This window comes from Takifugu rubripes, chromosome 13, assembly GCF_901000725.2.
Source record: "Takifugu rubripes chromosome 13, fTakRub1.2, whole genome shotgun sequence".
In the NCBI taxonomy this organism is placed as follows: Eukaryota; Metazoa; Chordata; class Actinopteri; order Tetraodontiformes; family Tetraodontidae; genus Takifugu; species Takifugu rubripes.
In genome coordinates this window covers 16,693,232-16,716,904 of record NC_042297.1, presented here as the reverse complement: position 1 = coordinate 16,716,904, position 23,673 = coordinate 16,693,232, and the positions used below count along the sequence as shown (strand labels likewise).

The window sequence follows — 23,673 nt, the reverse complement described above, 5'->3', positions numbered from 1 at the left end:
TCGAACAATAAAAACAATATCTATTTCGTCATTTGATTAAATCTTAAATATATATTGCTATATTTTACTAACAATAATAACGGTGTTGTAGATGAAGTTACACCAAAGTTGTCTGCTACTTTTAGGGCTAATGTTTACCTGTTCTACGCTACATGCAGCTACGATGCCTTTACGTGTAATCGGACAAAACCCAGTATTTTTTAACAATCAAGTATCAAAGGCATTTGGGATTTCATTACCACAAAGCTGAAACCATAAATCAGTCGTGGGATGTGTGTTTGTTAAGTGATAAAAGGCGACGGCAAAAGTTCCGCGACCCAACTTAAATTTGATACGTACGTTTCTACCTACGGTTTCTTTACTACGATCAGGGAACGCACCATTGGTCACATTTACGATCCTATTAAAGCTTGGAAGTGGGATGTGTTGGGAATCACTCGAAAGCAGCGCCCGTATTGTTCGCGTTAATTCCCGGGACGAACGAACGGGAAACGTTCCACGAATTCAAGAGGAGAGGGAGCTAACCGTGATGCGATGAACGGAATGAACAGTACTTCTTAATATTATTCTCAGTAAAGTTAAATGAACCGCTACGTCGGAACTTGTGCGTCGTGCTAACAGGTGCAAATGGATGGCGATGAAACTCCAGGCACACTCTGGTCATATTTATTAAACTCTGCCGCCTCGAAACGAAGACAAAGGTTGAACTGAAGCAGCTGTTTGGCTTTGGTTGCGAGTTTAACTCACTAAGAAAACCGTGTAAATCCCGGGGGCAGAAAGAACCAGCGTCCCGCAACACGGAGAAAGTTCCTACCGGACTAAGCTAACGAGCTGCGGCTCAAGTGCGATCTCGACAAAAATGTCGCCGTAAACGTTTGTATATTTGCTAGACTTTAACTTATTCGCAGCCAGTTTAGCAAAGGGGATACGTGTCTGCAGCCGAGCCCGGATTATCCCTGGATCCAGCCATGGAGAGAAAGAACCAGGCGAGCAAACCGAGCCGCCTCCCCGCAGCCGGGAGAGCCAAGGACCGAGTCCACAGGTAACATCAGCGCTTAAACCTGCCAAAAAGCCTGGAATGAAGGGTCAAAACCCACGAATGGACACAGAAGGCTTTAATAACAATCGAATAATCCATTTCATGCTGTTCATGAGGTCAAATAGTGGTATTTAAATCAAGCGGGGAAAGGTTTTCTCCTTAAAAATAAAAATAATAACTCCCCCTCCCCTAAAATAAAATAAATAATTCCTATTTTGAGACTGAAATGTGCTGGAGAAACTCTATCCTGGACATTTAAAGAATATTTTCACGCACAAACACACCGGACTCCTATTGTAGATGCTGTGATTAAAGCATTTTAAAGTAAGAACCACAACCCTGCAATGAAAGATAGATGTTATACATGCGGCTAGATTAAACTTTATTCTAAGGAAGCGCCTGCGGCGTGGCTGTTTGCCGCCTTGTTGACAGTCTCATTTGGGACTTTTCTACAGTTCCTTCTCAAAGAATTGTCTTTTTTAATGCAGGCGTGCATTTGAAGTAAAGATTTCCTGCAACAATGCTGGTGTGTGGGTACCTTAACTCCAGGGGGTTGGAGATTAAGCTTCAAGGAGATAATCGTGTTACCTAAGGCATAAAGTTTATCCACCAACAGCCTGCTTGTAATGTAAATATAGCACACGTGCTTTATTTGCATTATTACCAAAAGGGAGCCTTTAGTGGCTTGAAGGTGATGTTGACTTTGGTGCGTTTGATCCTGTTGGGTTTATAACTGTTTTTCCATCTAGAGTGGACCCCTATGGTTTCGAGCGGCCTGAAGACTTTGATTATGATTTATACGAGGAGCTCATGTCGGAGTATCTCGCCGTGCTCACCCGACGGTCCATCAAGTGGTCCAAACTGCTGAAGGGGAAAAGCAAAGTGCAAAAGAATGTCAGATGTAAGTGAAAGCAAACTAACATTCTTCTCTCAAAGGCTTTGGATTAAGTCCTCCTCTCCTTCAGTGAAACGTTACGTACGCAAGGGAATTCCCAACGAGCACAGGCCGCTGATCTGGATGGCAGCGAGTGGGGCTCAGGACCAGCTGGACAAGAACCCAGAATACTACCAGTCCCTGCTCGGAGCCCGCCATGACCCCAAACTGGTGGAAACCATCTGCACAGGTCAGCCATTAATGCTCCACCTGAAAGGCGTCAAACCTGCGTTATAGAACTGAATCTGTTTGTTTCTAAAGGATCTTTGCCACCATTCTTTCAGACCTCAACAGAACATTTCCAGACAACATCAATTTCCGGAAGACATCCAGCCCATGTTGGCAGAAAGCTCTCTTCAATGTACTGAGCGCGTACGGCCACCACAACCCGTCTGTGGGCTACTGTCAGGTAGTAGAGATCTTATGATCCGGCACGTTCATATGCGTGTCGTTGCTCTCTGATGTATTTGACTCCCTTTGACCTAATTTAATCCTCATTTTACCCCAGCGCTCATCTTTCTTCTCAATGGAGGAGGAGTAGGGTTCATGGTCCATGTGTAATGAACCTTTTATGTCCTCAGGGGATGAACTTCATAGCTGGGTATCTGCTCATCGTGACCAAAGATGAGGAGAAGTCCTTCTGGCTCATGGAAGCACTGCTTGGTAGAATCTTACCTGGTGGGTATTTGTACGTAACAGTCTTTCAGGTGTGCAATCGCACTTCTACCGTTGAGGCTCAGGGTAATTCAGTCAGTCACATCGTCTCTATTTATCCGGAGGAGACATCTGCTCTTAGCAATCACAGATTTTTTTTTTTTTTAAAGGAGGACATTTGTGAGACACGTTTATTTCTCACATCTGTTGTAGTGACACTTTGGTCGGGTAGTTGGGGCCAGTCACCACGTCAGGCTACTTGATTCCTTTCCCGCCTGCTTGAACGTCCTCACAGTCGTCTCCATACTTGTCCTCGTAGATTATTTCACTCCCGCCATGTTGGGGCTAAAGATGGACCAGGAGGTGTTGGGGGAGCTGGTGAAGGTGAAGAATCCCAAAGTGTGGCAGACCATGATGGATCAGAATGTCACATGGACCCTGGTGGTCTCCCGCTGGTTCATCTGTCTCTACATAGATGTCTTACCCGTCGAGGCGAGTCAATCTGATAAGTCCAAAATGGTTTCCGGCGCTCCCAAATGCAAACTGGCTGTTTAGATAGTTAATGATTTCCACCGTGTGCTGTAATTTGACTGGCGGACACACCCTGCACAGCAGCTGTTGGCTTGCCGGGGGCGAAGGCTCGTGTTTGTTCTCCAAACACTGATGGTGTGGACGGGCGTAACCCTTGGAGATATTGAGGATATTCCAGGAAGATTCCAACTCCACCTACAAGCAGCCCGACGCCGACCACAGATCTGTTAACTGTTGCGGTCCATTTCTTTTTTTTAACGGTCGTTTCCTCCCTGCAGACAGTTCTGCGAGTTTGGGATTGCCTGTTCTACGAGGGCTCGAAAATCCTGTTCCGCGTGGCTCTGACGCTGATCCACCACAACGAGGCCCTGATCCAACAGGCCCAGTCGCTGCCGGACGTCTGCCAGGCCTTCAAGCAGATCACACACGGCCCATTTGTGGACAACTGCCACAGTTTCATGCAGGTAAAGAGGAAAAGCCCAAACATCCTCACAGGTCACCCAAAATGTTCCTTAACGGATTTAAAGTGACTCTTTTGTATTATTTTTTTTTTTACCTTTTTAGAAAATCTTTATTGAACCAGGGAGCTTTTCTACATCAACCTTGACGAAGCTGCGGGCGATGTGTCGATCCCGCATCATCACAGAGGAATCCTGAACCTAAACCCAATTAGCTGTTGCTTAAATGTTATGTATTCACATTCCAGTGGGATGAGCGCAGGCCAGCCCGTGTGCACATTCGAGGCGTGCGACAACAGCGTGCACCCACCAAGTAGTTTGTATCAAACATGAGGAGACATGAAACCACGGGAGTAACTGAGAAAGGACATTCTTGGTGAATGCTGAATGAACTGATGATTCCATTAGAAAAGAAAACACGTTGTCTTAAATGAGAAGAGTGGCGGTTTGCTGCAGGTAGCTCAACACTGTAGAGAAATTAAACCTTATAAGGACAAAAAGGAAACTCCACACTGTGAAACTCATCTTTTCCAGATGTCTTTAGTCTAATCTGCCTTCTTTTATCAGCTCTTGTCAAGCGCTGATGAATTGTGGCCGTTCCTGGCCTCTTTCACTGGCACCAGGATGGATCTGGTGGGGTTCTCATCATCACTGGTTCCTTTATTTCAAAGTTATTTCTGTTTTAAAGCACTGCTGACCTCAGCATTAATCTCAGCTCTGATGTTGTGCTTATCTGGCTCAACAAGTCCTTCATTCCAGGGATCATCTCGGTAAATCTCTACCGTTGCATTTTTAGGAAAAAAAACCCAAACCATCCCGGGGTATTTAGGACTTTTAATAACTTCCAATAAGAACGACAATAGATGATCAAATCGCTTTTCTGTAAAAATAAAAGATTAAATCACAATAAACCAATTCAGTGCGATCATGAGCATGTGAGGAACACAGGAATCACCCACACATGTTCAGCATAGATAACTGACCTGAATGCAGTAAACATCCTACATGAGGTTATCGATGATTCTACTAGTGCTACCAGACAGGGCCAGTTTAACCACTTTAACTATGACTGGAAAACTGTACACTTCCTAAATTAATTCATTCTTCAGGATTTAAGATGCTGCTGAACATGTCGGGGCGATATGTAATATTACATATTTAACTCCAAACAGTGGACAAAATACTGAAACATTCCAATTTAAGTCTCCTACCTCTGATCAATGGAGTCAGTTACAGGACTAAAAGCGAGTTAGTAATAGAACTGGATCAGAACGGAACTAAAAGCTTCCATGGCTCATGCTAATTAAACAAATACTGGAAACGTGAAAAACAAGAATTCCATCTCCATCCTTTATCACATAAAGGCTCTTGTCAAGATCCACAGCATAGCAAATCAGCACGCCTTTGGCTTCACGCCGTCTGGCAGGGAAAGAAGAGGGCGTAAAATGTGCAATTCACACGCCAAAAACACTCGCCACTGTAATAAAACGCTTCTAACTCATTCACACCTGCTGCTCCGCTCTTTCTACCTGCTCGCACATACTGACTGAATTCATCTACCTTAGATTGTCTGGTATCCAGCGTGGCTCTTCTTCCTGCCTATAAGGTACGCAATGAGGACGATGAGCACCAGCCCAGCGAGAGATGCGCCAACGATGATGGGAATAAGCATCTGGTCCTGGTCCATCTGACACTCCTCCGCTGGACACACAAGAGACAGTTTCAATGGTTTGACGCACATTTAGCATCTCATCAAATCTGGAGGTTAAAAGTCACCGCATGGTGAATATAAAAGGAAGCCCGTACCTGCAGCAAACTGGTTGGTGGTGACTCCAAAAGGTTGGATTTGCAGACTGAAGGTGTTGAGGGAGAACACTGGCGTCACAGCGAGAATCTGCTCTGCGTTGCACATGTAGGAGTGACCAAAGGTGCTACGCAGGTAGCTCAGACTGGCATTACTGGCTGAAAATGCAGCTTTGGAGAGAGACTGGGTCAGTACAAGGATGTCAGTTAACAGCACAGAAACAAGCGCGCTGTCTGCAACGTTGTCATACCAGCCATATCAGACCAGTTAGCCTGCAAGGACAGCCCGCTCAGATGGTACTTGCTGCTTGTGGAGTTCTTTAAACAGGAGAAACAACCCGTCTTAGTATGTATAAAAGTGAAAAAAGGTGGATTATGTAGCTTAATTAATTTAAAATGATGGATGCTCTTACCAGAGAGAAGGTAAAGATGAGGATGGTGGTTTGTTGTGTCAAAATTAATGTAGCACTGCCTTTTTCACACGATCCTGTTGAATTTGTCAGATTGGGGGTCAGATTGACTAATGATTGTACGGTCTGGGGAGGAAGGCACACACACATTTTGTTTCAAGTTAGTTATAAAGGAGGGATTTACTTCTTACAGAGGGATTTCCTCGGTCATAAAGCCGTCTTTCACCTTATTTTGTGAACGAGAGAAATAGGAGACATTGAGCTGCAGACCCATTTGGGCCAGAAGACAAGTGGTGTCGTTGCCGTTAACCACGGAGTAAGTGCCCCGCACGGGGGTTCCTGGAGGAGTCGGGGCCGGGGGGGCCGTTGTTGTAGCAGCAGTGGTGGTTGGAGCTGCAGTGGTGGTTGGAGGTGCAGTGGTGGTCTGATCTGCCGCACAGAAACTTTCTGTGGCAAGAGGTGAAATAAAAAAGAGAAAATTAAGGGAAACAGATTGAGAAACTCCCATAACTCACAGAAAATGTATTAAAAAAAACAACTCGGAGCTGGACCTCTTGGACTAAGGTCATTTCCTGGCATGTATGCCTCCAGCCTCATGTCAGAGAAGGTGACCGTTGCTCCACCGACTTCAAAAAGGACAGAACTTAAACAGCGGTAGGTGGTGTTGACCGCTGCCCAAATTCCGACTGAGGATGAAACCACCGTCACCACGCCTAGGACAGATTCAAACACGACAGCGCGGTTAAGCATTTACGGATTAGCGTGCGTTTCATAGCATAACTGTCAGGCTAAATCACTGATGCATGTCAACACAGCGGACGACGCTGAACCTGAGCTGCAGAACTCTGTCGAAGCTGCGTTCTTTCCTCACCTGAGCTGTTGGCATCTGGGAAGACTGACGCATCGCTGAGGTTGTACTGCAGGGTCAGGTTAGCCACACTGTAGAAACTCCCATTGGTGGAAAAGCCCAGACCCAGTGCGTGACCTGCTCCGAAAACCGCCACAAGCCATGGGGAGCTGCCGTTTCCACCGCACGTGCTGCTGTCAGGGTCGACCGTGGCCGAGTCAGGCAGAATGAACTGTGCTGTTCTCTGAAGAAAAGAGCCACAGATACAATGATGCAGGCACCCTTTGGGTTTTTCAGATTTGGAAAGAAAACACTAAGTATGTTACCAACCGTGCTGCTGGAGGTGTTGTACGTGATGGAGAAATATGCCGAGAGATTAGCTTTAATGCAGGTCGAATTTCCTTCCTTTACCTCAAGACTAACAGCCTGAATGCAACCTGAAAGGAAGAAAATATAACAAAGAAAGACTTAATTACAAAGTGGAATAAATGTTGCAATGCTTAATAAAGCTAGAAAGACTGAACTCAAGCTGGAATATGTACTGTATGGAAGGTTTAATATAGATTTTTAAACTAAATTTAAACACGGATTAGAGCAGCACATCCCACAAGCCACCAGCAGAGGGCTGTAGAGGCCTTTTCTGACTTTCACGCTCTGTCAACTCGCTGTTGCGCGTCTGCGTGTGCACGTCAGCGGCTTTAACGCTCCAATGTATTGTATGAAAGCTGGCAGCTGCTATTCAGGACTTGTGTAGCAACCCGATAACCGAGAACTTGAGCTCATAAAAGAAAACTTTCCCAACCACATAGCGCAATAGTGGAATTCAAGGATACATTTCACATTTCCCAGAAGCTGCACAAATAACTGGTCAGTTGAAGTCAGTGGCGATGACTGAAACTATTCTTTCTTGTTTGACCTTTAAACGGCATACCACAGATTCCTATTAACTGTACTGCACATTGTGCTGTTTTCTGTCAGACTTCTGAGATAAAACCTTCTGGGCCCTTCTATATCGGCTCCATCACACCAACGACTGCTTTTCTTCTGGTCCCGCATCATTTAGACCCTGATGAGTTGGTCCTGATATCACAGCCTCCACAGCAATGCTGATGGATCATGAAAGAAATCAAGCTGTTTTCTGGTGGAAAGGGGAAAAAAACCAACCCGCTAAGCTACTGGAGGGTCAATAGGGAAGTATTTGTGAAGTTCACAACCTCAAATGTGCAAAGAGAAACCAAAGAACTGCTTAAATCAAAAGTAATCAGCAGCAAAATCAGAGGGATGGGTGACATTTAAAAGCTGTTCTGTCGCTATTCCAGCAGCATCTGATTCAGCCCTTCTCTGCAGACAGGTGCCTTCTTCTGCTGGTTCAACTGGCCCCGAAGCAGCACAAGTTGATCTGCTAATGGGCAGCGTGAAAAATAGCCCCTGAAATCACGTGAAATTGCAAAAATGATACAATTATAAAGGGAAAGAAATATGAAAATAGCACAAAACCATCACACATCACTGGAACTGAAAAGATCATAATCCTACGCAGATGTCAAAGACGTGTAATAACGCATTTTTGCCCTGCCAGGTTACATGTAATTAATATGCAAGTAAACACCAGTTTGATGGTTCTACAGTAGCTTCGCTGTAAATAAACTGAATAAAATATTACGTCGATCGCTATCTTGATTAATCAAGTTGGCCCACACGACTTATATCCGGGCTGAAAGTCTGAACCAATGCGCCATATTTATGCACACATATTCAACTCAAACCCGTAATAAAATTGGGCATAATGTGCACTTGTGGATCCATCACAATCAGCAAACATCCACCTTAAAGTCCGCACGACGTCGTTGCATCTGAATAAATGGACATGGCGACGGCAATGGGCTTCGACACTCACCTGAAAGCGAAAACCAGGCGATGATTAGCACGACCAGGGCGTGAGACCGTTTCATTTCTTCGGGTCAGAACCTCCACCACAGAGGAGACCTGCTTCGTTAGTTGTCCGCGCAGAAGAGCCAGGGAGCCCGGGGGAGCTGGCGTCGAGGCACCGCTGTTGGTGGTGCAGGTGGTTCTACGGCAGGAACCGTAATTTCCCGGACAGCTCAATGAAATGTTTCCGCGGCGACTCTCTTGTTAGTGCTAAAATGTGCGCCGCAGTCTTCGACTTTCTGTTTTAAACCACGAAATGGTGGCGACAGAAGACGCAGCTCAATATCAGGATACAACCATAGCAGCGCCGACTTGGTCATGTGAACCGTTAGCAACTGGGGCTAACGCCGCCTAGTCACGTGACCCCACCCCGCTTGCGTTCACGAGGATTGACCTCTATTTTAAAAAAAAAAAAACAAAAAAAACTTTGTCAGTCATCACACCGAAACATGACACGACAAAAATAGTACATCTCCAAAACAGTCTTTAGCAGCGCTACAGAAAAGAAGCTTTCCGCACGATTTCTATACTTCAGGCAGCGAGTAGTATAAAGCGGTGGAGAATACAAGTTTGCTACATTGTTAATATCCGCAACCACGCGCAGGCCGCAAAGTGCATGTATGGTGGGTAGTCAGCTGACACCCTCTCCGGTGCACGAGGGGGTGCGAAACTCCGGAAGGAACGCTGAGGCTGCTGGCCAAGACTTCTCAGTCTTCTGCCTCCTTATTCCTTCATAGTTGCTCAGTTCTGCCTTATATTTGATCTTAGGCCCACAATACATGTAACACAAGGTTACAGACGCCCATAATACATGTAATACAAGGTTACAGACGTCCATAATACATGTAACACAAGGTTACAGACGCCCATAATACATGTAACACAAGGTTACAGACGCCCATAATACATGTAACACAAGGTTACAGTGGGTGCATTGTGCTCAAAAGCCCCTCGGTTTCCTTGCTCCAGCAGTTGAAACAGTGACAGTTTGTTTTCTACAAATATTTATTAAATCATTAAATATCCATTTATTGTTGTCCACTTCTCACGCTTACATTCTCATCTACAAAAAAAACATCCACACACAACAGACATTTGATATTTTGGTCAAAACATGAGGTACCCACAGAAAGACCCTTTTGTGTTAAACACACATATCCGACCTCACTCTGACCATAAAGGAAAAACACAAAACAAGTGACGCCCCTCTGGCATGTGGCACTTTTTAAGTCTCTTTACGTCAAGGCTTTTGTTGTCTGTAATGTTTTCCTGCCACGTCAACCAGCCAACCAATCAAGTTTAAATTCATCACAGCTACTCAAAAATATGCATTCGAACCAAATCAGCTACTGTGGTGAAAATGAAGTCTAAGTCAGATTGTAGATAAAACAATGACACATCGGTGTAAATGTGGACTCAATCATCAGCAACATACCTTCGCCTGCCCACATAATCTTGTGCTCAATACTGTCGCTCAACAGTAACACCATGGAACTGCTCATGTGCTCTGCTTGGTGCAATAAGACTGCGCTGCTAGGGGTCTCTCTGAGGCCAGACAATACCTTACCAGTTAGATTCTCCCATGCTACAGCTCCTGGTGTCACCACAATGCCTGATTTGGTGTGATTGGAGCAAGGATGACAAAGAAAAAAACCTCAAAACAAACCAATGACATATTAGAAAATTAGTGATTTTATAACAATGTGATGGAGAAAAGGAAAACCAAAACAGAACATAGGAAAGTGCTAGTTATTTTCAATTGAATGTTGCATTACAACCATACAACCAGCTCACTAGAAGTGACAGATTAATTCTGCACAGTCAGGTCTTTCACGTCTCTGTGGAGGTCTGTGTCATCTGGATGCTGTTTGACATTTTGAGAGACCTCTAATGTCATTTTTCTTTTCTTTTTTTTTGCAAAGGGGCTGGCTATGCATGTGGTTGAGAGAAGTATGGCTGCAGCAGCCCTTCAGGCAACATAGTGGTACTGGTTCGGCGTCTCCTTGTCACGTTCCATGTAGTCCCTGTCTATGAGCGACTCGATCCGCTTCTTCAGATCGCCCGGCTGTGGGAAAGAAAGTGATTCACATGTTGATGACCTTTGCTGCGGGACAAAAGATAAAAGAACGAGAATAAGAATTCATCACTGGTGACCTTTACGGGGAACTTTAGCTGGTTGTAGAGCTCCGACACCAGCAGGTTATGACTGAGGGTCTTCCTCATCTTCATGATGCGCACCACCGCTGCGTCTATCTGATACTGCCTGTCCTGAAACACACGTTCGGTGGTGCTGACCTGTTCCTCTACCTGAAGGGAAAAGAATTCAGCCATTTTTAATGTACTTCTGCATCCAAACTCTAGATTTCATATATATATATATATATATATATATATATATATGTATATATAATATGTATATATTATACATGTTGATATGACACATTGTTGCTTTTTTTTGTGAGGTCAAATTTTGGAGAAACTCTGATAGACACGTTATACATGAAGAGGAAATGAGAGCCATATAAGATGATTCATCACAATGGAGAGTTTTACTCTATTGGTTTGCTGTAGAAAGAGAACGGAATATTTTAGTCACAAGCTTTGGCTGCTTCTTTTGAGTCACGGCGCAGCTTACCAACAATCCCTTAAGAGAAAATGAAAATGAGTTCAATGAGAGAAAACAAAAAGGCGACAGTACCGTTTCTTTCATTTGGATCTGATTGATCTTGATGCGGAACAGCTTGTGCTTAAATTCATTGTTGAAATTGAACCGGTCTCCGTCCTCCACATCTTTGCCACGAGGGTTCTTGTTGAGGACGCGGGCTTTTCCGCACGCCAGGGACTGCAGCGTGCGCCTGAGCTCCCCGTCCTCTGCACGGGACGAGATAAAAAAAAAGATGAGGTAAAACAGGAGGTGCGACTGCCATGACAGAAAACCTGCAATAGCCATGAACAGACAGGTAACCTATGCCAGTAGCTGTCTGAATCTCCTCCACGCTGAATTCCTCCCCCTCATTGAACATTAGCAAAACAAGTGTCTGGAACAAAGACACCTGCAGCTCCTTTTTACCCTGCAGGACAAAGTAATGACTGTAATTGCAGGTTTGGTTCTTTCCTCTCGGTGCAATATTGATATCAGTTACCTCTTTAAACTCGGCCTTTAATACAGCGTGGCCCAGTGTGGGCTGCCACTGGAGCTTCCTCCCACTGTGCTTACCCAGGTAGAACAGTTTAAACACCTCCTGGAGCTTCACCATCTGGAATATACACATCGAAGCAAATGAAACACAACGTTGAGCTAACAATGCTGCAAAGATCAGTGCGAAGGCAGGACTTGTCTCACTGACTCCTGCGTGCGTACCTCAGTGGGCAGGTGCACTTCCATGGGTGTGTATGAAGGCCAGTAACCCATGGTGAGGATGTTGACAGTCAGTTCTATGTTGGTTGGATCACTCTGGTTCTGCATATACTAAAATGTGTGACAGGAGAATAAAACGGAATGGATTCCATCTTTAAACACATTATTATGGTATTACAGCGTCACACTGGGACTGTTCGCTGCCAAAATTCATCAACATGCGAGACAAAGCAAGCAGGAAGTGAATATGGAGCTATTAGGAACCAGAGGCTCCTAATAGCTCCAGGACGGGCTCTGTAACAGCAAGGAGAAAAGCTTTAAGTACCTGTTTGAACTGGATCATGATGTCTTTGGACAGTTCCATGTCCTTGAACATCCCCTCTAGCTTACTGGTAAATGCTGCTCCGCACTCTGGAAGAGAGGAAAGCCACAACACAACACATAACACGTTGTGTTTTAATGTTTTCTCTGCTTTTTTTTAATGTTAGAAAAGGATTGAAATTATTTTATTTTACATTAAATGGGAAGAAAACGAAGAAAAACTAGGTTTAAAGGTTCCAACAGTTCAATTTATTTCAAACTCCTTTTATTCTCTGAGTAAACGATCACTTTAAATGGGAGTTTGAGAGGTAAACTGTAAGAATATGTAGAATGCAGGTGGATATGAGAGAAATCAGCAATATGAGGATTCTTCGTACATGAGAATAAACTGGAGCTCAGACGAGACAGTACTCACCATGTTTGAGTTTGGACAACATGGACTTTTCAGCGTCAACTGAAGCACTCTTGCCGACCAAAAGGCGCTTGGCCAGGTCCTTCTTATAAAAAGCTTCAAACACATCCTTCCCTTCATGCAGAGAACAAAAAGTCTGCATTGTGGGATATACTGTACTTTACTGATGTACTCAACACACATTCACATGAACATGCGACACTAACCGTGTATAAAACGAAAGATTATCATGATCTTGTCCAGGATTCGCTCCAGCTCCTCTTCTGTAGCCTCTTTATTGCCTGCCCTTAACTTTGAATCCACATATTTAGCTGGAAGGGAAGCAATAACCAAATTGAATGCACAGTAAAGTAATAATCACATGACTGACCGATGCCCCAGCTGTCGTCCTGATTTTGCTTTACTCACCGATGAGTTCTGCAGGTTTGTTCGACCTCTTGTTGATGAAAGTCTCAAAGGCCTCCTTCATCGTGTTGATGAATCCTTCGTTCCGTGCGAAGCAGCACTGTGCAACATTGTCCATCTTGTCCTTAAAGTCCAGCAGGTCTTGCACCATGTCCTTGTCCTTTTCTGGAGTGCACACTATCTCTCCACCAAAAGCCTTCGAGCAGAGACAGTTTCAACAACGTTTACATGCCTCTGACTGGAACGAGGGCTGTCGTCTTTGACGAGGAGAACGGCTACCTTTATATAATCCCTCCAGAACTGCAGCAGTGTGGGAAGTCCTCCTTTCACCTTGCTGAAAAGCTGGTAGAGGAGGGTCAGTTCAGTCACGCGATTCTCATCCAGCAGGTTTCTCAGACCTGCAACACACACGTTACAGTTACTGTATGTGTGTTTAAACTGGATTGTCATTACACAGCCGAGGAGAGAGTGTGTCTGGCTTTTGTTTTCACCCGAAATTTCCAGTATTTTGATATTACAACTGAAGTATCTCACCCTTCTGTAATATTGCAGTCATGTGTTCTCCTAAAAGCTGCTTTTCAACACAGCCAATTAGTGGTTTCCTGAGACGATATGAAAATAAGGTTGGTACGGACACAATTTACACTTCCGACGAATGAAACCTGTTGATGGAACATTACTGAGTGCTCTGGTCGAGGTAGCTCAAAATGCGATCGTTCTCTTCTTCCAAACGTCGAACCACGTGATGCAGATACTCCGGCACCTGGAGGCGAGCATGTTGTAGTTCATGGCAGTGAGACCATCGTGACTTACACACGCCCGAGCCCGACTCACATCTCTCTCCAGCATCAGCCGCTGTCCCTCTGCTGCGTACAGCCGGTCGGTCTCAGTCAAAAACCTTTCCTCGAAGGAATCTCTGTATACCTTCAAGAGAAGCCAGCGACTCAGACCCACAGTCACTCGCTCAGAGAGAGCGTCACGGAGGAAAATCTGCCGTGGCCGTGCCGAGATGGTGAGTGAAAGGTACCTGTAAATCTGACAGCATGCCCAGGAGGCTCCTCAGCAAACTCCGGTCTATTGTCTCTCCATTCCGCTCCAGTTCGATCTGCTCCAAAATGCCGTCCACCGCCCGCTTCTGAACTGCGCTGTCACTCACAATGTGGATGCGAAATAGTTCCAACCCAGTGTCCCTGCAGGGGGCACAGAACGTCACCCTCACACCAGCAGTAAACCACACCAGAGGGTGACCTTTGACCCAGCAGAAACACGTTACCATATGGAGGGGAGCAAAGAGTTCTGCAGGACGTAGGTACGATCCAGGAAGAGAAAAATACTCCGGATCATGATCTATGGAGTCAAAACCAAATGGGACTTAGCGTGAGATTCATGCATGTTTTGGAGACATTAAAACCTACTGTTTGTCTGCAGTGGTCCTGCCAACATCGATTCATTCTCTTCAGGAAGGACAGGTTGTCCAAAGCCTCGGTAAGATCCAAGTTAAGGAAAAAAATAATATATATCTTCAGCCCCCAGGTGGGAAAAGCCTGTAACAACATCTGAAGTGAGCCAGAAGCCCCCACGTGTTTATGTCTGATGTACGTCCCATCGCGATGCATTTAAATAGTCGACACAGGATGCAGTCATCCACAAAAAAAAGGATATTCTCTGAACTGGTGAATCTGGGCCTGCACGTGGTCTTCACAGACCTGCCGAAGCTGCTTGTACAGTGTTGGGGAGACTTTATACGAACAGAGATTTTCTACTGCCTGCAACAGAAGCAAGAGCATGAAGTGGTATTTTCCAGTTTTCCAGAAGACAAGTGCAGCTGCTGTGAGTACGGGAGGTATTCAGAGTTCTTTCGGTGAAGCCTCAGGCAGCTCCTCAGAAAGACGGCCCAAAATCAGCATTTTAGACATTTTTGGAACTGAAATACCACACGAACATTGACAGTCACACTCATTCAGGCACCGTCTATTTCTTTTGTTTGGCTTTAAGATGGTTCTTCATCTTAGTCCAGCTGTGTTGAGGCAAAAAGACTGGACCGGATTTTTAAGGCACACAGCTATATAAAGAATTACAAAGGAATTAGGAACAAAATGATTTTAGTTTTTGAATTTGAAACGAGGCTTCGCTATATGAAACAGTGAATACTTTCTGTTCCCACTGCAAGTTAAGAAAATGAAGTTTAAATACACATATTGATTCACTGAATTATTATAAACCAGTGACGCTGCAAGCAAATATTAGCAGCGAGGTGCCGAGGAAAGGAAACAAACCTGATAGAGCTCTTCCAGGTTGTACTGGATAGAAGTGCTGTTCTGGATGGCACCGACTGCATCGCGGAGCTTCAGCCACGTGTCCTCTGTGTAGTTCTCTGATAGTTTAGGTCTGTCTGTTTAAGAAGAAATAAAACAGCACCAATATTTATTCCCAGGTAAAGGTGCACACACGTCAGCCTTGGCAAAGGCCGCGAGTGCTGGGAATTAACAACTACTGTCATAAACCCATTTTAGCACTCGTGCAAACCCCCCCAAAAACTTCAAATTTGGGTCATAGATGAGAAAGTGCACACTCCTTGACATCCTTTTAACAGCATGAAATCGTCTAGCTTCCAACAACATAGGGAGCAAAACCAAACTTTTCCAAATCAAGTTAATATTTTATAGCTTCTCAGTTGGGAAGACAGTGTAAATTCATCCCAGTGCTTCTCCTTTTAGACCTGATGAGCCACAGATTTCGCAATCCTGCAGAACAGATTGTTGGGGAACTTCCAGGGAATCAATGCAACGGGCAGAATGGAGGAAACTGGATCTGTAGTTCGAAACCCGTCGAATAAAGCAAACACTGAGCAGCAGGATGTGAAAGTCTGACCCTTGCATTGCTACATGAGGACACGGCCAGCATAGCCCCCGATACAGGTGAACAACACAGATGCAGGTGACCATCAGCGTCGGTACCTTTGAAATTCTTGATCACTATCTTCTTTGAAGCACCGGTTTTGGTCGAGGCCACGGCAGATGTCCTGGCCATCCCGTTGCGACTGTGCTCGGTAATAGCCGAGAAGCTGGCTCTCTTGTCCTGTCGGGTGTCCTCGGCCATCATCAGATTAGCGCTTTGGCTTAACACTGCGGTTCGAGTGTTTGGCTAAACTAGTGTTTTTTTTGTTCAGTAGCTTGTATAATGCCTGTCAGTGACACGGCGTTTTGGTTTAAAAAGCCGTCTTTTGCTGGGAGGCTGAACAGTAGCAAACGACTTGAATTACATTTACAAAACAAGCTCGGTTAGTCAAAGTAGTAAATAAATAACGTACGGTAACTATATATAGAGCTAGCTAACAATATGATACCTGCAGCTAAAGCACTTCAGCTACCAGTTTCCGTCTTCTCCTAACTTTAGCTCTAGCTCTACAACCTACTTTATGCCATTGTCGGCACACCTACTCACATATTTTAACAGGTCCAGTTATTATTCTGTGGCATTGAACGGATTCAAAAAAGAGGCACGATTACGTTGAGACAACAGGGACTATTATTGGTTGCTTTCTTTGCCCCAAATAGCTAGCTAGCACAACAAAATGGCTTTCAGTCACTTCAAAGACAGACGCATCTTGGGTGAAAAGCGGCGGGGCTGCGTTCAAGTCGACTCGGACATTTAGGCTTCACCTGGACTCCATGTATTATGATAACGCCAGCTGCACAACAGACAGAAAATATAGGCAGTAGCAATACAAGATTAAATAAGGTGTTTCATTTCCTGGAAATGTCATTAAAACCCGTTCATACGTTTTTGATTTATAGTATTAATACAGACAAACGCTGGCTATACATAACCTCCTCGACGGAGGTGATGAGCTGCTAGACTTAATACATGTTGTCCCTTTTAGAAGGGGTTTAAAGTTTGCCACAGTTGCTACTTCACATGCTCTTAATCCTACATTATTCAAATACGTTTAAAAAAAAAAAAAATCAAATCTGAATTGACGTTGGGAGAGTGTTGACAAATTTTACTCCGCAGGTCGTCTTGAACGCCCCCCTTCGCCACCTGCAGCAGCCTCCAGGAGGAGAGCGGCGCAGCCGGACGATGGGCGGTGTTTGGTGCCGCACACGGAAGCACTAACGCTGCCAGTCAAGCCCTGACTTTCCGTCCGTCGGTGATGCAGTGAACCCGACCACCATGGCTCTATTAATGTTTGACTGTCAATATACCTCTTGGTTGTTGTGTAGGGAGTAGGAAGACAAGCCTGTTGGACTACCGGCCTGCCGCTCTGAACGCTGTCTGCAGCGGTAGGTTTGTCTGCTAATGCCCGTGAGAAAGTAGGGAGGGAATTGCTTCATGGAGCGTCTGATTAATGGATGAGAGGTTTATTAGAAACTCGAATATTTTGAAATGCAGCCAGCTACTTTGCTACTGTTGCGCGCAACAGCAACGTTTTTTAGAAAGCTTTATTGGACCGTTAGCTTAGTGCTTCTTAGCTTGCTAGCTGAGGAGTGACAGGCTGTTTGAGCTAACGTGAAATGATTTTGTACCCGCACAAGACGATACTTGCTTATCAAACATATGAACCTGTTTTATCTTAATAATTTGCTCCTAAACTGCATTTTTTTGTTTTCAGTGTGTAACAGGGACAAGATAATAGTTGTCATTGTTACCTTCAGGGGAGTTCTAGGCTAGCCAATGCTAACCCAATTAGCTATTACTATTATTTGAGTACCGTACTTGTTGAGATTTGTTCTACATTGGGGCTCATCTTTCAGGAATGCTGATAAAATGTAGCAATAATGACACTTAACAATGAAACCTTTTTCTCCTGGCTCCATTTTCTAGGTATTTTATTACCCCAACACATTTGTCTCATACACTTTACCTTTCTTGCACTGTACTCTCACAAAGGTTTTGTGTAGAAGCTGCACCATGATGTTAAAAAGACCTCTCATAATTTTATGAATTATACACAGAGCACTCGGAGAGGCCAGACCTCCGCCAAGCAGCTCATTTACCCACATATTTCGGCTCAAACCCAAAACTAATATCCACTAAAATACCTTCAACCAGTTTGTCTGCCACCATATGTCACTTGTTTGGATATGTGAGGGCTTAACTTCCTTGAAAGGACTGCTGATTGAGAAAGCAGATTAGATTCCATTTAAAGATTCAAGGCGTATATGCTACACTTTGCTACTGGTATTGGTTAGCTTGTGCAGTTATTTTTAAGTCCGATAACCTCTATTAAAGGGAGAGAGGACAGTGGCACACCTGCTCCCACCTAAAACCGCCTTGTGTTTCTGATTTGTGTCTTCTTCAACATCCAGGGTAAATGCTTTGGCCGCCATGAGTGTGAAGGCTTTTGAGCTGGTCCCCGCTGTGGAGCGAGATCTCCTCATGGGCGAGAAGGCTCGCATCAACATCGAGTGCATCGAATGCTGTGGGAAACATTTGTATTTGGGCACCAATGACTGCTTCATTCACCACTTCCTGCTGGACGAGGTCACCACCTCCAAAGGAAAGCTGCGTTACTCAGCTCAGAAGTTGCTGCACAAATACCTGGGCCTGAAGAAAGCCGTCGCAGAGCTGAGGGCTGCTTCTGCTCTGGAGCGACTGATCGTGCTCTGCGACGGAGTCCTCTTCCTCGTCAACATGGTAACGCTGGAGACCGTGCCCTCCGCGGCAGGGGGCGGGGCCAAAATCCGAGGCGTGACTACCTTCTGCATTAACGAGAACCCGGTGAACGGCGATCCGTTCTGCGTGGAGATGGGCGTGCTCTCCTCCAAACGCCGGACCGTGCAGATTTTCATGGTGTACGAGGACAGAGTGCAGCTGATCAAAGAGGTGAACACTCCCGAGCAGCCCTGCGCCGTATGTCTGGATGGCTACTTCTTGTGCCTGGCCCTTACGACACAGTACATGATACTGAACTACAACACAGGAGCCTCCCAGGACCTCTTCCCTTACAACAGCGAGGAGAGGAGGCCCATTGTGAAGAGAATCGGCCGAGAGGAGTTCCTCTTAGCGGCACCCGGTGGTCTCGGTGAGCCAATGCAAAAAAGGCTTTAAGATGATTCAATCACCGATTTATGATTTGCTCTCTTAACTGACGGCACAAATTCACCCTCTTCCCGTCAGGAATGTTTGCCAATGCAGAAGGAGCCTCTCAGCGGGCCCCGGTCAACTGGTCAGAGAGCGTGATGGGTGCTGCTGTGTGTTTTCCGTACGTGGTGGCTCTGGATGAGAGCTTCATCACCGTTCACAGCATGTTGGACCAGCAGCTAAAACAAACCCTTTCCTTCAGGGATGGGCACATCCTGCAAGACTTTGAAGGTGCCACGCTCGCTTCTCTTTGGTGCTAAGCTAACATTAGCTACATAATGCTGCATTGTCATGTTGTGTTCGCTTCAGATTTCACTGTTTTTTGGTTTTGTTTTTTGCTTTGTTTATAGAGCTGAGCAGGAAGTTAAAATTCAAAACTGTCTTCCAGGAAAGGTTCTCCTGGCTTCCACCAAGTCTGTGTATGTGTTGGTACCGCTGCCACTGGAGAAACAAATCCAGGACTTGCTGGCTAATCACAGGGTGGAGGAAGCACTCGTCCTCACAGAGGGAGCACAAAGAAATATCCCCAAAGACAAGTTCCAGGTGTGCTTTTGGCTAAAATGGCCTAGATTAGCGTTGCCACCATTCTGGCCTTACCCCAGATGAATGCTGATACCTTTGCCGGGGGTAAATCATGTGGTAAAAGTAAAAAATTAACTTGTCGTCTGTCCAGATTTTGCACAAAAGAATCCTGCAGCAGGCAGGTTTCATACAGTTCGGCATACTTCAGTTTCAGGAAGCAAAAGAGTACTTTAGGTAAGAAATCGGTTCTGCACTGTTGCAGTCTGGTTATTTAACAGGTACGACGTGAATGTGGTCGTGTCAGTTGCTACATGTCAGTTAGAGCTCCTCAAAACACCTTCTTGACTGTTGAATGTTTCCAGGAAGGGTCAGCTGGACGTACGGGAGCTGATCTCTCTCTACCCACTGTTGCTGCCGGCTTCCTCCTCCTTCACGCGCTGCCATCCTCCTCTCCACGAGTTTGCCGATCTTAACCACCTGGCTCAGGGCGACCAGGAGAAGGTGCAGCGATGCAAACAGTTCCTCATCGGTTATCTGAGAGAGGTAAATCCAGTTAATTACACCTTAATTACACCCAGTCAGCGGCCCTCTCAATGAAAACTGTTGTGTTTCTGCGCGCTCAGGTACGAAGCACAGAAGTAGCAAATGGTTGTAGAGAGGACGTGGACACGGCGCTCTTGAAGCTGTACGCTGAGCAGGATCAAGACTGCCTACTCGATCTCTTATCTTCAAACAACGCCTGCCTCCTCGCTGACAGCGTCCCGTGGTTGGAGAGATACCACAAGTGCGTACGCGTTAGCGTTTTCTGCCGGCAGAAACACGATCTCAAGCTTCAGGAGTCGTAAGATGATGAGCCAGAAGTTCCCTCATCTTCCGGCTTGTGTTTTCTTCCCTGTTTTCTTAGGTATTTTGCGCTTGGGCTGCTCTACCGCTCCAACGGGCAGGAAGCGGCAGCACTGCAGGTGCGTGCAGCTTAAATGACGCGCTGGAGAATCTGCATTGCATGGGATTCAGAAACGTAACGCGAGATGTGTTTTGGTTTCTAACAGTTGTGGATCCGCGTGGTGGACGGAGATCTGCATGACGCTACTAAATCTGACCTTTATGACTACATAGTGAACTTCCTGCGTTCCTGCTCATGTCTGGACCTGGTGTGGAAGTATGCAGACTGGGCCTTGCAGAAAGATGCGGCTGTAGGTTTCAAAACCTTAAATAAGCTTAGAAAAATGAAGTAAAACCTTTGCATTCTTAATTGTGATGAGTGTTAGTTTATCTTTCTTCCTTTCACAGAGAGGTGTCAGCATCTTCACCAAGAGGACGTGCACTAAAGATCAGTCCCCGTTAAACCCCGACGATGTCATCAAGTACTTGGGAAAACACAGCCAGGCGCTGCTTCTGTATTTGGAACATTTGGTGCTGGAGAAAAAGGCGCAGGTACTTTAAATGACCCTATGGTGAAAGTGTTAGCGGTTAGCATGCTGCGTGTCATTTTTCAGATGGCTGAGGGTCTGTCTTGAGCTCAAGGCAGCGTGTCTTCCATGTTTTTTTGGCCACAGAAAGAGAAATTCCACACACACCTCGCTGTTTTATACCTGGAGAAGGTTCTGTCGTCGTTGTCGGCATCGCCGCCGAATGAGGAGCAGCTGTCTAGCGCGAGAGAGAAGCTCCAAGGGATGTTGCGGGAGTCCAATCTGTACCGAGTCCAGTATCTTTTAGGTAGGTGGCGCGAACTTTGGTAATTGGTGTGGAGCTGTGTCTTCAATTAGTTTCCCTGGGAATGTCCATCTTTTTCTGGCAGGTAAGATGGAGAACTGTGAACAACTGCTGCTAGAGCGTGCAATACTACACGGGAAGCTGGAGGAGCATGATAAAGCGCTGCATATACTGGTGCACCAGCTTAGAGACTTCCCTTCTGCTGAGGCCTTCTGTATGTGGGCTGCCTCTGGACGGGATTCTTCTTATCAGGAGAGGTTATTTCACCAGCTCCTGGGGGTGTATTTAGCCGGGCCCGAGACAGCGGAGGGAGACGGCAGCGGAGACCTGAAGATGGCAGCAGTGGACCTCCTAAATAGACACGGAGAGGTTTTCGATGCAGTCAGAGTCCTGCAGCTGCTCCCCGAGGAATGGTCCCTGCAGCTCCTTCGACCCTTCCTGGCCCGAGCCCTCAGGGCGAGCATGCACGCCAGTCGTGTGTCCCAGATTGCTTTGGGGTTATCCCGCTCCGAAAACCTGCAGCTGCTGCACGACAGGGTGAGAACCACAGACTTTCTGATGGCTGCAAATGAATTTGGGGCCAGTTAACTGTCGAGACGACAGATAACGCTAATTGGACATGCTGATGGCTTTAGGTGATGACCTCATGTCGTTTCGTATCTCTTCTCTTCACAGCTAAAAGAGAGGAAAAAACCCGTTTTTGTGTCTGAGAGGAAGGGATGTCACCTGTGTCACAACACCTTCAGCGAGCCTGACGTGGTGTGTCTGCCTGGGGCCGTGCCTGTCCACATCCACTGTGTCGCCCAGAGGGTGAAAGACTCTGCGACAAAGAAACAGTTATGTAATAGCAGTAACCACACGTGAGACTTGACATCCGTCGTCCATCTGTGAGCGACTGAGGCGCGTCGGGCTGCGATTCGGATGGCAGATGACTACAGGGATATCACAAGAAGCACAGAACCCCCTCGTCTGTGGTACCTTCTGCTGCAGAGCTGAAGAAAAAGAAGCAAATTCTTTCCGATATTCAGCGAACAGCTGCGTCACTCGGTCCTTTAATCTGTTTCAGCAGTTGCTAAAAGACACGTCCCACACTGAAACGTAAGGTCAAGTCCTCCAGCCACCGAGGAAACCATCTTAAAAGAAAAAACCCATTAACACTATCACCACTGCTGCTGCAGTTCTGGTCTTATTGTACTAACGTGCACCTCACGATGCAGCCGTTTACAGCCTGTCCTGTAGTCTGACCTGTCCCAGTGCTGCTTTTCCCCCATATTTTTATCCGTAATGATTTATTAGGAAACTCTTTTTTTTAAATTAGTACTGACAGACAAACAGGCTACCTGACGTTTCCCGTCACTGCTTCCAAGCTGACCATCAACCCATCCAACCGTTTCAGTTGCAGAGGCGGTTGCCGTGGCAGTAAATGTCATGGCAACAGTCCTCTCCATTCTCTTATCTTGTCGCAATTCAGGTGCCACAATGTAGTTTAAATGCTGTATAAGGAAAAGTTTATTTATCACTGACTTGAAACCATCCGAAGTCACTTTTTAATGTGGATCATTTGTGAGAAAATTGGCTACAAATATAAAGCCTCTAAGGTCAGATTCCTCCAGAAAGCACATGGTTTTTGGATTGCCTGTCTCCTCGGGTCTTTATTATTTATATGCAGTGGTCAGAAACGCTGCGGAGTCCAGCCGGTTTTTATCGTTCCTGTCCGGCGACCCGAACGGACTCGCCGTCATTGCAGCCCATTACTGCAGAGAATGTTTACACACATGCGTATGTGCGAACGGGTCGAGGCTTTTGTAACAGTTTTGACTATTGTACTCGCAGTACTTTCCTTCAGTTCTGAGCTTTTGCACAGTATTTGAACAGTTTCAGTTGAGCTTGCTTCAAATTCTTGGCCTCCAAATCAGCAAAATTGTGGGTAAAATGCAGCTGCATTATGTAAATATATATATACATACCTGATATGTATGTATGTATTTCTTAAATATATACAATGGTATGTATAAACATTTGTACTCATTGGTTGATGACAGTGTGGACGGGATTTAAAAGTGATCCCACTTTAATAAACATGAACTGCTGATCAACTCCGTTTTTCTTCTGGAGTGATTGTTTGAAGCATTCCTAGTGATCAGCACACACTTTCAGGAGATAACACGATCCGTCATTACCGTAGTAATTAATAGCCATTATCATATTTAATAATGTTTTATGTAACCTTTGCAGACGGGGTGGTAAAAATGT

The 23,673-nt window shown here is 45.6% G+C and overlaps 4 protein-coding genes across 6 annotated transcripts; 2 read left to right on the top strand and 2 right to left on the bottom strand.

Annotated features, from left to right (window-relative positions):
* The first annotated feature begins 381 nt into the window (after window positions 1-381).
* On the top strand, window positions 382-4,136 carry grtp1a (growth hormone regulated TBC protein 1a). The gene is made up of 8 exons (XM_003969664.3): window positions 382-1,042; window positions 1,789-1,940; window positions 2,005-2,163; window positions 2,258-2,382; window positions 2,555-2,651; window positions 2,947-3,119; window positions 3,437-3,622; window positions 3,723-4,136. Exons 1-8 carry the CDS (start codon window positions 969-971, stop codon window positions 3,813-3,815), a joined length of 1,059 nt encoding a protein of 352 aa, XP_003969713.1. The 5' UTR covers window positions 382-968; the 3' UTR covers window positions 3,816-4,136.
* A 294-nt stretch (window positions 4,137-4,430) lies between these two features.
* Window positions 4,431-8,983, bottom strand: lamp1a (lysosomal associated membrane protein 1a). Its single transcript, XM_003969892.3, has 9 exons — window positions 8,574-8,983; window positions 7,007-7,113; window positions 6,701-6,920; window positions 6,381-6,542; window positions 6,056-6,276; window positions 5,833-5,955; window positions 5,671-5,737; window positions 5,423-5,590; window positions 4,431-5,317 (listed from the first exon to the last, which is right to left on the bottom strand). The coding sequence occupies exons 1-9, from the start codon at window positions 8,626-8,628 to the stop codon at window positions 5,178-5,180; spliced, it is 1,263 nt and encodes a 420-aa protein (XP_003969941.2). The 5' UTR covers window positions 8,629-8,983; the 3' UTR covers window positions 4,431-5,177.
* A 609-nt stretch (window positions 8,984-9,592) lies between these two features.
* cul4a (cullin 4A) lies at window positions 9,593-16,710 on the bottom strand. The gene is made up of 20 exons (XM_003969663.3): window positions 16,059-16,710; window positions 15,378-15,493; window positions 14,764-14,867; window positions 14,517-14,586; window positions 14,375-14,448; window positions 14,129-14,291; window positions 13,936-14,025; window positions 13,782-13,864; window positions 13,636-13,703; window positions 13,381-13,499; window positions 13,105-13,297; window positions 12,903-13,007; window positions 12,700-12,810; window positions 12,289-12,374; window positions 11,967-12,074; window positions 11,749-11,862; window positions 11,571-11,676; window positions 11,304-11,476; window positions 10,760-10,912; window positions 9,593-10,670 (listed from the first exon to the last, which is right to left on the bottom strand). The coding sequence occupies exons 1-20, from the start codon at window positions 16,201-16,203 to the stop codon at window positions 10,575-10,577; spliced, it is 2,277 nt and encodes a 758-aa protein (XP_003969712.1). The 5' UTR covers window positions 16,204-16,710; the 3' UTR covers window positions 9,593-10,574.
* On the top strand, window positions 15,889-23,519 carry tgfbrap1 (transforming growth factor, beta receptor associated protein 1). Of its 3 annotated transcripts, none has more exons than XM_011610098.2 (14): window positions 15,889-16,019; window positions 17,116-17,384; window positions 18,411-19,126; window positions 19,222-19,416; window positions 19,574-19,728; window positions 19,859-19,941; window positions 20,070-20,250; window positions 20,331-20,491; window positions 20,612-20,669; window positions 20,757-20,900; window positions 20,998-21,141; window positions 21,264-21,423; window positions 21,506-21,957; window positions 22,096-23,519. In XM_011610098.2, exons 3-14 carry the CDS (start codon window positions 18,430-18,432, stop codon window positions 22,282-22,284), a joined length of 2,619 nt encoding a protein of 872 aa, XP_011608400.1. In that variant the 5' UTR covers window positions 15,889-16,019; window positions 17,116-17,384; window positions 18,411-18,429; the 3' UTR covers window positions 22,285-23,519. The 3 variants fall into 3 exon arrangements, with proteins under 3 accessions (XP_011608400.1, XP_011608399.1, XP_029701583.1); XM_011610097.2 differs by having other exon boundaries at window positions 15,900-16,038; XM_029845723.1 differs by lacking the exon at window positions 17,116-17,384 and having other exon boundaries at window positions 15,909-16,019.
* The last annotated feature ends 154 nt before the right edge of the window (window positions 23,520-23,673 follow it).

What these genes read in the sequence shown, in the direction of transcription:
- grtp1a (XM_003969664.3), top strand. Translation starts at nt 969, where the DNA reads ATGGAGAGAAAGAACCAGGCGAGCAAACCGAGCCGCCTCCCCGCAGCC. An exon ending in AGTGCAAAAGAATGTCAGAT is followed by an intron (nt 1,941 to 2,004) that starts GTAAGTGAAAGC and finishes CCTCTCCTTCAG; the next exon opens with TGAAACGTTACGTACGCAAG. An exon ending in CGTCTGTGGGCTACTGTCAG is followed by an intron (nt 2,383 to 2,554) that starts GTAGTAGAGATC and finishes TTATGTCCTCAG; the next exon opens with GGGATGAACTTCATAGCTGG.
- lamp1a (XM_003969892.3), bottom strand. Translation starts at nt 8,628, where the DNA reads ATGAAACGGTCTCACGCCCTGGTCGTGCTAATCATCGCCTGGTTTTCG. An exon ending in CCCAGATGCCAACAGCTCAG is followed by an intron (nt 6,543 to 6,700) that starts GTGAGGAAAGAA and finishes AATCTGTCCTAG; the next exon opens with GCGTGGTGACGGTGGTTTCA. An exon ending in AAATGACCTTAGTCCAAGAG is followed by an intron (nt 6,277 to 6,380) that starts GTCCAGCTCCGA and finishes CTCTTGCCACAG; the next exon opens with AAAGTTTCTGTGCGGCAGAT.
- cul4a (XM_003969663.3), bottom strand. Translation starts at nt 16,203, where the DNA reads ATGATGGCCGAGGACACCCGACAGGACAAGAGAGCCAGCTTCTCGGCT. An exon ending in GCATGCTGTCAGATTTACAG is followed by an intron (nt 14,026 to 14,128) that starts GTACCTTTCACT and finishes CTTCTCTTGAAG; the next exon opens with GTATACAGAGATTCCTTCGA. An exon ending in AGCTAAAGTTCCCCGTAAAG is followed by an intron (nt 10,671 to 10,759) that starts GTCACCAGTGAT and finishes TCTTTCCCACAG; the next exon opens with CCGGGCGATCTGAAGAAGCG.
- tgfbrap1 (XM_011610098.2), top strand. Translation starts at nt 18,430, where the DNA reads ATGAGTGTGAAGGCTTTTGAGCTGGTCCCCGCTGTGGAGCGAGATCTC. An exon ending in TCATCGGTTATCTGAGAGAG is followed by an intron (nt 20,251 to 20,330) that starts GTAAATCCAGTT and finishes CTGCGCGCTCAG; the next exon opens with GTACGAAGCACAGAAGTAGC. An exon ending in TGGTTGGAGAGATACCACAA is followed by an intron (nt 20,492 to 20,611) that starts GTGCGTACGCGT and finishes CTGTTTTCTTAG; the next exon opens with GTATTTTGCGCTTGGGCTGC.